The following is a 12,447-nucleotide window of genomic DNA, read 5'->3' on the forward strand; positions in this document are numbered from 1 at the left end:
TGAAGTGACAAGCAAGCAGCAACTGGGAGGAAGCAGAAATCCCGCATACCCTGAAGCTGTGAGGTAGGAAAACTGTTAGGAGGATCATGTGATGAGAAGTGAGGTGATACAAAGCAGCAGAAACACCAGAGCCAGCCGAATGGGAACAATGACAAGGCACATGAACGTGCACCGCCCTGGCTGCTGAATCCAGCACAGTCCTCAGTCACCCAAGTCCCTGTCCTGCCTCCATCGTTCTCTCATGTGGCCTTACTTACTACAACATCCCTTTCTCCAGGCTCAGTGAGGGAAGGGACTCTTTCCACACTGCCAGTAGGGCCAAACCAACCCAAGGCTTATGAGACCTACCTTCCCAGCTTCCTGTAGAGTCCCCTAAAGGACAGGTGTATGAGGACTCCACTTTGGGAAGGGGAAATGAGAATCCTAAACTCCATTTTGCATTAGAGCAGATTGCCTTGCTTAATAAATTAATGCAGTTTCCTGGAGGTCCACCTCCTAGGGAAGGGCAGAGAGCAGAAATGGAGAGGCAAATGGTAACAATTATTAGCTGAGACTTTGTTCTCACAGGTCCTTCCCTCTTGCCTAGATTCCATTCACCCTTCATGTCACTAATACCAAATGCAGGTTCAGCAGACTGCTGGTTCGGAAGCCAATACTCAAGAGACAGGTGCTGGTATAAGGGAAGATGGTTTATTCAAGTGCCAACCACCTGAGAAGATGGGAGACACTTCTTGTCCCAAAGCCGACCTCAACATCTCCGTGCACACAGAGGTTTTTACAAGGAGGAAGAGGGAAAACAGAACAAAGAGATCGAGGGGAGGGGGTTGACAAGCTCTCTGCATGCAGATAAGCACAGTTGATTCTGATAAGGACCTTGAAACTGGTCGATTGATGATCTAGTGTGCATCACCCTAATATAGGGTTGAAGGTCAGCAAGTCTCCTGGAGGTGAAATGCCTGAAGGTCGAGTCTGTATCTTTTTGAAGTCAGTTCCTAGGATTCTTATACAAATATGCTGTTTATCTACAAGCTACGTAATAGAGTCAGCATTTACAGAAACAATGTCAAAAGAATGGTGGGGTGGGTTACAATTCCCCATGGTTTACATCCCCTTAACCAAAAAACTTGCCCTGGCTGATCCAACCATATCAGCACCGACGTTCTTGACCATGATGACAGATTGCCTTTTGTGCCCCAATTCTTCATCCTGTCTCATAGCCCACTTTTTGCCCTAGGTCTTTGCAGTTCCTGCCACTCATTTCATCATCCTTTGACTTTGGGTTTGGCCATAAAAACATCTTATATTATTGGCCAAAAATGGTGGCATGCCAGTTCCAAGAGCTCTTGTGCTATTTCCATTGCAATAAAAGAGCATACCCAGGCCAGCCCACTGCTCCCCAAAAAGAAGACAAGGGACATGTGGAGCAAAGCTGCCTTGGCCAAACCGCCTAGGTGAGCCCAGCCAAGATCAGCCAAGTCTTAGACATCTTAGCTAAATAAATGTGTGTTGCTGTTTGCCACCGAGATTGTACGGTTGTCTGAGATACAGCTGCCATAACTACGCATAGCACTTATTGTACATTTCTATACTCGGTGATTCAAATAGCACTTTATTACTTCTTTGTTTCTTTGAGCAGGTTAAAATTGCCAGATTTAGTGACTAAAAATACAGGATCCTCATTTACATTTGAATTTCAGGTAAACAATGAATAATTTTTGTCTAAGTGTGTCCCATGCAAGTTTTAGAATGTATGTATACTAAAAATTACTTATCTAAGGACATCCTATATTTCTCTGACAAGCCTCCTTCAGGTGCTTAAGGATCTACATCTTACACAATAGCTGTGAGATAGTTCCCATGGCTGCTATCACAATTCTGGGAGAGGAATGTCCTGTTCAGTTAAAGGTTTGCAAGAAGGTAGATATGGAGCATTTTCTTCTCTCCAATGACAAACCCACCCCTTCCAATAACGATATAATGGTTACCATTTACTTAGCCCCTGTATAGGCAGGTAGTGGGCAAATACACATCTTATTTTTATGTCAGTGCTATAATGTAGGGAAGTAGCTAAATCCTCATCCCCTTTACAAATAAGGAGACAGCTAGAGAGAGTAACAAAGTTAGAATTGAATCGCAGCCCTTTCTCTTTCCATAGTACAACCCTGCCTCCAACTACCAAAAATCTTTTATGTCATTTTCACAAAACTGAAGACAGCAAAGTGTATTCCCCACACCCCAACCTCTTCGCTGGCCCCCTTCAATCCATTTGGTGAACAACTGGGGTTGTATTAATTTGCTAGGGCTCCTGTAACCAAGTATCCCAGACTAGGTGGCTCAAACAACAGAAAGTGATTGTCTCAGTTCTGGAGGCTGGAAGTATGAAGTCAAGGTGACTTGAGGCTGTGAGCGAAGGGTCGGGTCCAGGTATGTGACAGGTAATGTGTCCACTTGACTGGGCCATGGGGTGTCCAAATATGTGGTTAAACATTATGACTGGGTATGTCTGTGAGGGTGTTTCTGGAAGAGGTTAGCACTTGAATGGGTGGACTAAGTAAAGCAGATGGCCCTACACACTGTGGATGACCATCACCCAGTTCTCTGAGGGCCTACATAGAAAAAAGAAAAAGAAAAAAAAAAAAAAGGTTGAGGAAAACTGAACTGGTTCTATTGACCTGACTGCTTGCGCTAAGTATTGGTCCCTTCCTGGCCTTGGACTGAGACCTGTACCACAGCACTCCTGGTCATGAGGCCTTGGGGCTCAGGCTGGCTTTCCTGGGTCTCCCACTTGCAGAGAGCAGATTATACCTCTTCTCAGCATCCAGAATCACAAACCTTATAATAAAGCATATGTATAACACACACACACACACACTCACACCCGTCCTATGGGTTTTGTTTCTCTGGAGAGCCCTGGTTCATACAAAGCCTCTCTTCTTGGTTTAGAGATGACCACCTTCTCCCTTATCTTCATGTTATCTTCCTGCTGCACATGTCTGTGTCTGACTTTCCTCTTCTTATAAAGACATCAGTCATACTGGATTAGAACCTACCCCAATTAATTTAATCACTCTGTAAAGACCCTATCTTCGAAGGTCACAGTCTAAGGTACTGGGGGTTAAGACTTTAATATGTGAATGGTGAGGAGAGACACAATTCAGCCCTTAGCAAGGTTTGTGGAGCTCATTATAGCTCATCTGCATATATTTTGCATTTAAAAGAGGACCCCAAGGGAGTAGATTTCAAACAATGGAATTCTGGATTTCAAGTGGTGGAATTCTAGTTTTCAAAGCAGTCCTTAGGGATGGCAAAGGCCCATCCTGCAGTTCTTCACAATGGTCCTTCTAAGGTGTTGCAACCTCTGCCAAAGGGGCCCTAGCAACTGGTAGAATGTGGGTTATTGTGATGGTGGCCCACCAGACCATGGAATCTGGTGAGGCCAAACACTAGTGCCTCGGGAGAGGTCCTTTGGCCCTGACTGGCAGCATCGTGGCTTTCAGGATGACAACAGAAGGCAGGGAGATGATGGAAGCCCGGGGAGCGGGAGAAAGCTGCCCAACCATCCCCAGGCTGGTGCCTGATGACCCCATGTCTGAAGGGAAGTCAAAGCCGAGGGCTGCTTTGGTAAGGGTTGGGGGGGGGGTCCTCATCTCACGGCCCCAGCTTGTCCCCTCGGGAGGAAAACTGCTGTGGGGAGCTAAGTGCTGTGAGATTCCAGCCTGCTGCTAAGAAGAGAGGGGCTGCGCACCCCATCCCCACTGGCATCCAGCTGTAACAGGGGGCCAGGGGGCCCTCCAGAAGACCCTGAGGCCACTTGAAGCTGACTTTGGTCTTTCCCATGTACCTCCCCATTTGGGGCCCTTTCCTGCCTTTGTGGATGGGATACAGCTCCTCCATAGCCCTTTTGTTGGTCCTCATATCTTTAGGTTCTCTCAGAACAGACCCTAGATTTCTTCCTCCCACTGTAGCCCCCAGAAAACTGGGTGTGGAATTCTTGTCAAAGTTAGATGGAGTGGGGGTGGGGGGGAGTTACCACCAAGGTGATCTAAAAAGCACCAGGAAGAGAGCCTTCTGCCTCAACGCCCCAGTGCCTCCTCTTTCACCTTGAGGGTTACATTCCTTTGTCAGCTTGTCCCCTCCTCCTTCTTAACTTGGTTCCCGAGAACTCCGTGTACATGCATTTCTAATAAGAACTCGGCCTAGATCTTTACAGCTCACAGCAAGCACGCGTTCTAACACTGCAGTCCATTGTGGTCTGGGGCTCTGACAGTGTCCTGGGGTGGGAGGGGCGGCAGCCCCATACTGACTCCTCACTGTCCCTCAGCTTCCCCCTTCCCCACCTCAGGAGGCAGAGTCCCCTAAGCCAGACTCTTCCTGCGACTTCCTGGAGGAGATGGACACTTGTGAGGACAGAGGCTGCTCGGGGCCACCTAAGTTGCTGTCCCCCAAGGCTGGCCCCACCACCAAGGGCCAGGCGGGTGATGGACCTGAACTTGCAGAGCAGCCCCTGGCCCCGGGGACCCAAGGAACTGAGCGCAGTGCTGAGATAGAGCTGGAGAAGGTGCGCATGGAGTTTGAGCTCACACGGCTCAAGTGCTTGCACCAGGAGAATGAGCGCCAGCGGCAGCATGAGGAGGTGATGGAGCAGCTGCAGCAGCAGGCGACACCCCGCCTGGTAGGTGACAGGGAAGGGGCGGAGCTCCACAGGTCCCACCGAGGGCCAGGGCTGACTCCAGGGGTGAAAGGGGCCCCTGTCTCTGAAGCCCACCCTACCTGCTTCACGGCTACACCCTGCCCTGGGTCCAGAGCTGGGCACTCACTGCTTTAGAGCTTCCATGCTAAGCTGAGAGTTGACCCTGCCTGGAAGGGGCTCCGCATTGTCCACGCACCTGCCCACGGCTCTCCTTCTCGGGAAACAGTCTCCAACATTTCCTCTGTGTCTAGATTTCCACCACTGCCCATTCCTCTCTGCATCTCTTTTGAGATGCAATGCTTGAGCTAGACCCAGAACCCCTTATTGCAGTCTGGCCGTGGATTTTTAATAAAACCATCACCTCCCCTGATCAGGGCTGCATTTGCTCTGTTGGACCACTCTGCCTTGTTGTTAACTAAAACTTAGACATCTTTTGGCAAGAGATGGACCGTTCTCCCCAATCTGTACTAAAGGGGGAAGAGAATGCCTACTTGCGATTAAATGGGATGTGAAGTGCTTAGCGCTGTGATTGGGCCATCATTAGCACTAAATAATGGAAGATGCTAATGTTTAAAATAATGTCATCTGGGATTTAAAATCAGACAGTCTTGGGTTAAAATTCTGGCTCTACCACGTATAAACTGCGTGACATTGAGCAAGTTACTAATCGTCCTGGAGCCCGTCCCGCGGGGTCATTGCGAGGATTAAATGAGAGAATGCATGCACGGCACTTTGCAACGAGCCTGGCACATTAGGTAAGCTCCCCATAAATGTTAGCGATTCTCATTTTTATGTACTCATGCAATTCACTTTCTTGACCCAAATGCAACAACTCGTGCTCATCATTTCTCAATTTTATTGGAATACAATGTATGCGCTATGCTTCCCAGCTCTGAGTCATCCTCAGTTCTGAGAAACTGGCCTTCTGTCTTTATCCAAGTCATTGCTGTAACTGTTGAGGAGGATATGACCTAAAGGAAATAGCACTAAAAGATCTCCCTACAGGTTAGCAATGTTCCATTAATCACCACCCTTGCGTTACACTTTATCCAGCTCACACTTCACCACTTTGTCCAAAAAACTACCCTGAAATACTCTGTCAAACGGTTTCCCAGAATTAAGATATTGCCCTACCTATAGCATTTCCCCAATGGACCGGTCAAATTTTTTTTAAAGAAATAAAGTTGGTTTTGCATGATTTGTTCTCAGCGAACACATGCTGGCTGCTTAGCAATTATCATTTTTTTCTTGCTCACAAAATACCTCCTTAATTGTACACTAAATGATTTTGCTGAGCCAAGTCAAGCTAATTGAATGGGGATTTCCAGAATCTATCTTCCCTGCCCATCTCCCACCCTTTTAAAAAATCTAGAAACTATTTGCCTGTCTCTAAGATTCTGGGACATTTCTTGACATTTTTGACATATCACAATTAAGTTTCATCTCCAAACTTGTGGTTTTATCCTCACTATCCTGGAATAAAAGTTGTTACAAGTTGAAGCTCAAAACTATTGAAAGCAGGTATATGTGTCTCTTTCTTACCATATTTATTTTCACTTTTTAGTTTGAAATTTTTTTCCCCTTGCTGTAGAATGCTATCTGCTTTCTGTCTTCCACTCAAAAGACAGGCCACTGACAGTGTTTTCTAAAAGGCTGAAAGGTTTCACAAATGCATGTTCTGTTATTAAAATCATACATGTCACCCGCCAGCATTTCAGACTGAACACACATGCAGATGACAAAAGGCGGCAGGAAGTCCACAGGTCTGGAGCCACATGGAGTCTGCAGCGACACCAGAGATCTGCCCAGCCTCCATGCCACTAGCGCACCAGGGTTTTTCCCCCGGCTTCTGACGTTCCTTGCTATTCCGTCAGAAGCAGGCACCGTCGGAGCCATTTTCTTCCCCCTCACTTTGACTTAGTTGCCTTTACATTTTATGATGTGGTTTCAGCAATGCTGTGTCCAAAACCCCAGTCTCTAGCAATAGTTCACAAAAGTGTTTTGACTGAAACGTGGAGAGCTGACTTGATATTTAAACTTCTCTCCACTCTCTCCTTTTCTGGGGGGACGGGTGGGTAGATAAATTTCATTGTACTGCAAAATACCTCTGTGAGTGTGTTTCTAGCTAGCTTAGGGAATCATAGTCCCTGCCATCTGTCTGCTTACAAAAAAATGTGGCATGATTTTAAAAGATATTTTAAAGAATAAACCAGGGGTGGTATCTTATAAGCTTTTGCCTTACTTATATGTCAATGTTTTCTACAGTTAAAATGGGCTCTGTCAGGCCTCAATTATATAGATTCCAGAAAAGAACAACACACAGCAGAATCAGCCAGACGACCCAAGCTGCTGTCCCCCATGCCCAAGATTCTAAGGGTTTAGAGGGGCCCCACCATCACGCATCTCTCACCGCCAGTCCTCAGGAGAGACCAGACCTGGGCTGAAGGATCACAGACTGACCCTGTGTGACATGGGCCAGGACCAAGAGCCTCAGAAACAGTCATTTGTGCCCAAGAGACAACCTCTCATTGGGCTACTGTCCAGAAAACAAGGTGTTAAGTGTCAGGACAAACCATCAGAGAATATGCTGAGACCTGGCATCCGGATCCAGGATCTCAGACAGAGAAGACGCCCTACCTGGGTGACTCTAAGGAAGGATGAAACAGAGAGAGGGAGGCCTGAGTCAGGAAGAAGAAGAGCAGACTCCGGAAGTAAGCGCCCATGAGTGCCCTCTACGTGCCAGAGACCTTGCTAGGAATTTCTTATTTCTTGCCTCTTTCTCCTCATAATCTCGTGAGACGGGCAGCATTACCCTTCCCTTCCCTTAGGTGAGGAAGATGCCCTGCCAGAGGTCACATTCAGGAAGGCACAAGAGCAGGTTGCGGCCCAGCTCCACCTGGTGTCCATGCCCTGGTTTTGTCAGCTCCACTTTCTTCCTTCCCCCACAGTTCTCAGGAGGCCTCCAGGACCTCTTGCACCCCCAGAACCAGTTTGCCATGTTCCTGTACTGCTTCATCTTTATACACATAATCTATGTCACCAAGGAGATGATCTTCTTTCTCTTCTCCAAGCACTACTTGTTCTGCATCGCGGCTGTTTTGCTCTGTTTGATTAAAAGCTTATGGTCATACTTCTAAGTGCATTTGTTCTCTCCATCACTGGGAAGCTCCTTGCTAGTTATCGGGATGTGACCCCAGTTAGCCTGAGCTGTCCTGCCTCCTCCCTCCCTGCACCTCCTGCCCTAACATGGTGCCTCCATGCAATTAGAACTTGATGTTAGAAACGGTTTGCTGTCAGCGTTTTACACCTTAGTGGCAGGGGCACCACTGGCAAGGGTCCATGTAGCACTGGGCCTGAGCAGGACTGTACACCTATAGTCTTGCCTGGAGCCTGCCCTCAGGCCACATGCAGAAATGCTGAAGCTCTGGGAGCCCAGGACATGCCTGTCAGAATCTGATTGGCCAAGGCTGCCCCTATCACTGAGCAGGGAAGGCCTGGGGGAGGCAGGGGAGCAAAATCTGGGCATCCTCCTGGGGGCCTTGGGAAGGAGGAACTGAACACCTGATTGGGCCCAGAGCAAGTGTGCAGGGCTGCTCTCACGGACAAGTGGGAGGGGAAGTAAAATAGGCCACACAGCCCAACCCTCAAATCACACACACACACACAAACATACACACACACAGAGAACACAGTAAATAAACAATTGTCTACAATAGATTTGCACACACCTCCCCTACCCCAAATAAATGGACAACCTAAAGAAACAGATTTTAAACATTAGAAGGCTCATGGGAGGCACAAAATGAATCGACAGCCCTGGCCATATGGCTCAAGGTTGGACATTGTCCCACAAACCGAAAGGTCACTGGTTGAATTCCAGGTCGGGGCACATGTCTGGATTTCGGCCAGTCTCCAGCGGGGGGCATGCAAAAGGCAATTGATGGATCTTTCACACATCAATATTTCACTCCCTCTCTTCCTCCCTCCCTTCCCTTCTCTCTAAAAATAAATAAATAAAATCTTTTTATAAAAAATGAAGCTGCCAAGTGCACATGTAACCAGGAAAAGAGCTTCACTCCCCACCCCACCCCTACTCTGTCACACACACCCTCAGCCTGCTGGCTGCTCCACTGACCCCAGCAGCCCTGCCTGGAATGGTGGCTGGCCGGCTGGCTAAGGTATAGGAGGCTTCAGGGATAAGGAAAAACACTGAATGAGGCTGGACAGCTCTGCAATCAATCAAGTCTTTAGGAAGCCCTCCTCTTCCCAGGCGCAGGGCTCTGCCCAAAGAGGGACAGAAGATTAAGTTTCTGTCTGTGGCTCTCTGGGTGATGCTGAGTGAAAACATGAAACATGGGAGTCAATGTTAGCACATGTTATCCTGACATCTAAGTTTGTGGTGATTTCTCATCTTCCACTCAACTCAACGCAGCCACCCCCATTGGTAAAAAATATCAAGTGCTGTTTATAGCTCCGTGTGACAGGTTACTTGGAAGTAATAAAACCATCATTTCTCATGAAATTGCTCACTAATAGGTTTTTGCTATGAGTCACTTCTCATGACCATCTTATTTGATCTGGGTTTTTGGGATTGAGGCAAAAGAAGGTCAGGATATTAAAAAAAAAAAAAAAAAAAGAAGGCCCGTATGTTTACCTTGTTATAACAGACGGAATTGGGAGTTTGTAAAAAAAATACCAAGCTATAAGGTCATTTAATCCATCACCTGTTGCCAGGTAAAACTGGGCTTTAATACATTCATTTTCCTCACAAATCTTCAGAGAAAGACTTAGTTAACTCTCCTGAGCAGTTAGCACCTCATCTTACCCCCTTACACCTCCTACTGTGATTAAAGAGCCAGTAGCATAAGACCTTTCTTCTGGGAAAATAAGAACAACTCAGACTTGGTACAGGTCTCCCAGTCAAATGCAAAACAAAAAATCAGAAGGGAGAGACACAAAGGTGGAGAGGAAAGGATAGAAAACAGGCACAGCTGAGGGGTTCCCACGTGGGCAGCGAGTCAACATCCAAGCACTTCATGAGCACCCCCAATGTGCCAGGCACTTCACGAAGGGCTTTGTGGAGGCTGCCTTCACCAGAACCCTGGGAGGCAGGAAGGTCTATTAGCCCCCTTTCACAAATGAGGATACTGAGGGTCAGAGAGGTTAAGCGACATACCCAAGATCATCTTAGATCTCAAGTCTGACTCCCAAGGACATGATCTCTCTACACTACTATGCTCCCAAGATCCTGACTTAGAGGATCTCACAACCTTGCTGGGGACATGAGGCTGTGACACATGAAAACATAAAGATGCTATCCATCAGTGGTGAAGGAGATCAAAGGAGGAGAGATCCCTGGAGCCCAGGCTGATGGGACGTCTTCTCAAAAGAGCGACCCACAGGGGCAGGCAAGCTCAGGACCAGTGGAAAGGAGGCAGGAGCACTGAGATCAGGATGGGAATGCATAAGCTGTAGTCAGGGAAAAGAAAAGGCTCATGCTTGCTCTAGTGGATGGTGAAAAGTGTAACAGGCCTGGAAAATTAATTTGGGGCCCAATTTTATAGCCCTGAATGTTAGTCTGAGAAATTAGGAACTCAGTCCCTTGGGAAATAGAAAATCCCTAAAACTTTTAGAGATAGTGACTCCCAAAAAAACGGGGGGGACCCCTTTTCCCCTCTCTCTCTCAGAGGACCATGTTCTTGCCTTGAGCTTTTCTCTCCATTTCCAGTTCAGGAACACTCTTCCTACAGTCCTGTGTGTGAGGATTGCATTCACTCTAAAAGAAACCCAGCCACAGTGGCTTACCGAAATAAAGGTTTATGATTCTCACACACTGAGAAATCCCAGGTAAGGCAGTCCATGACTGATGAAACTGTCCTAGGAAGTCATAGAGATCTCAGGCTTCTTTTTGCTCTACTGTCATTAGCACACAGCTTATACCCTCCTCACTCCATGGCTTTCAGCCTCATGACCTCAAGATGGCTGCTGTAGCTCCAGGCATCAGGTCCACAACTCCAAGTCAGAAGGGACAGGGAGGACCCATCTTTTAAAAGTTTTTCAGAAAGACTCACCTAGAGACTTCTGCTTGTATCTCATTGCCCAGATGGTCCTGTGGCTGCTCCTAGCTGCAGAGCATCTGAGGTGGTGAGTTTTGGCTTGTTTGTTTGTTTGTTTGTTTGTTTGTTTGTTTTGCCTGGACACTGTTGCAGAATTGAACAAATTAGGATTCCGATCGTATGGAGGAGGGCAGGGTGGATATTGACTAAGCGACTGAGTCTACCATACCCTGCTTTTAGGCCCAGCTCCCATCCCCTTCCAAGCACTGAGCCGAGTCGGTGGAGGCTGAGACACTTGGGTGGAGCACAGCTGCAGTCAATCTGGGCCTGGCCCACTTCTGTCTTAAGGCCTCGTTCACATACCACAGCAGGAAGGTCATGGTTTTCTCTGGACACATGACTGGAACAGCTTTGCCTTCATCCTCCTGACCTCTGCCTGAGGCCCCATGACCTTACACAACCAGGACAGCAGCCTGGCCTGGGGACTTAGAAGGGCAGGCCCCTCTGTGCTGAGTAGCTTCAACAAAGATGCAAGAGGAGACAAGTTCACCCCTAGATCCCTCCCCTTCCTGAGTCCCAGATCCCACAGAACAAAGTGCCCCTGACATCTCAACATCTCGCCTGTCAGCCCACTCACGCCGAGCTGCTAAGGACTGAATGCATCACAGGGCCACACAGGACACCCAGGGAAGAGGAAATGGGCTGTGTCTGTTTCTAATCCCACTTTAGCAGCTGACTGACGGCAGCAAGTCAGCCTCCTAGGCTTCATTTGGGTAGCCTATAAGTTATCTAGACTCTAACTCCGCTTTTAAAAAATTTAAAAAGAACCAAAGGCTTGGGTTGGATTTAATTGATCTGTGATGGTATCCAGGGGGTTAGGCAGACTTGACAGTGCCCCATTGGCTGTAATGGGCAGCCACATTACAAAACCTAAATCCTTGCTATTCAACATGCTATCTGAGGACCAGCTGCATTCACATCGCCTGGGGCATCTTAGAAAGTCTGGGGAGCTCTGTGTTCTAAGTGACAGGACTCAAGTCCACCTATGCCTTATTGTAAAGACATTGCTCTTGACCTGGAGGGTCTGGGGGAGAGAGGTTGCAGATATCAAGGCAAGATGGACAGAAGGAGAGAGAGAAGATAGCTGAGTAATAGGCCCTGGGAGGGCTACAGGAGCTTCTTACAGCATCAGGCCTCCTCCTGTGCAGTTTTGAAGTCCTTGCTCTGGGCTTCTGAGGAACCAAACGATTTTTCCCAGCACTCCAGGATTCATCAGAAACTTCTGACTCTCCCCAGGCCTGTCTCTGCCTCTGTCCCTTTTTTGATCCATCTCTGATGTGCGTAGCTTTGGGGAAATCTTGCTAATATACATTCATTCATTATTTAAAAGTTGCCACTGTTCCTTCAGGAAGGTTAAGTGTGATTAAAAGGTGGGATTTTTCCACAGGGCACAGCAGAAAAGCTGGGGCTTCCGCATTTTTAAGCTGTTTTGGCCAAGCCTTGTTGCATAATTTAAAGTCTGTATCTTATTTAGACTTAATTAGCCAAAGGAGCAGCAGCTGCAGGTTCATTAGTCGGTATTTATTAAGCGCCCTCAGTGGGTTTGGTGGGCTTTTAAGGGGAAAGTGGAGAATCAGCCTCAGGCTTGCAAATTTCCTACATTAAAGTAGGAGGGGGTTACAGATGTGTCAGAAGGTAGAC

The 12,447-nt window shown here is 47.6% G+C and overlaps 1 protein-coding gene across 1 annotated transcript; it reads left to right on the forward strand.

Moving 5' to 3' along the window:
- The first annotated feature begins 3,498 nt into the window (after positions 1–3,498).
- Positions 3,499–7,827, forward strand: TMEM247 (transmembrane protein 247). The gene is made up of 3 exons (XM_090280727.1): positions 3,499–3,621; positions 4,343–4,672; positions 7,639–7,827. Exons 1-3 carry the CDS (start codon positions 3,499–3,501, stop codon positions 7,825–7,827), a joined length of 642 nt encoding a protein of 213 aa, XP_090136853.1.
- The last annotated feature ends 4,620 nt before the right edge of the window (positions 7,828–12,447 follow it).

Source organism: Furipterus horrens, unplaced genomic scaffold (genome assembly GCF_987537825.1).
Source record: "Furipterus horrens unplaced genomic scaffold, mFurHor1.1.pri manual_scaffold_6, whole genome shotgun sequence".
In the NCBI taxonomy this organism is placed as follows: domain Eukaryota; kingdom Metazoa; phylum Chordata; class Mammalia; order Chiroptera; family Furipteridae; genus Furipterus; species Furipterus horrens.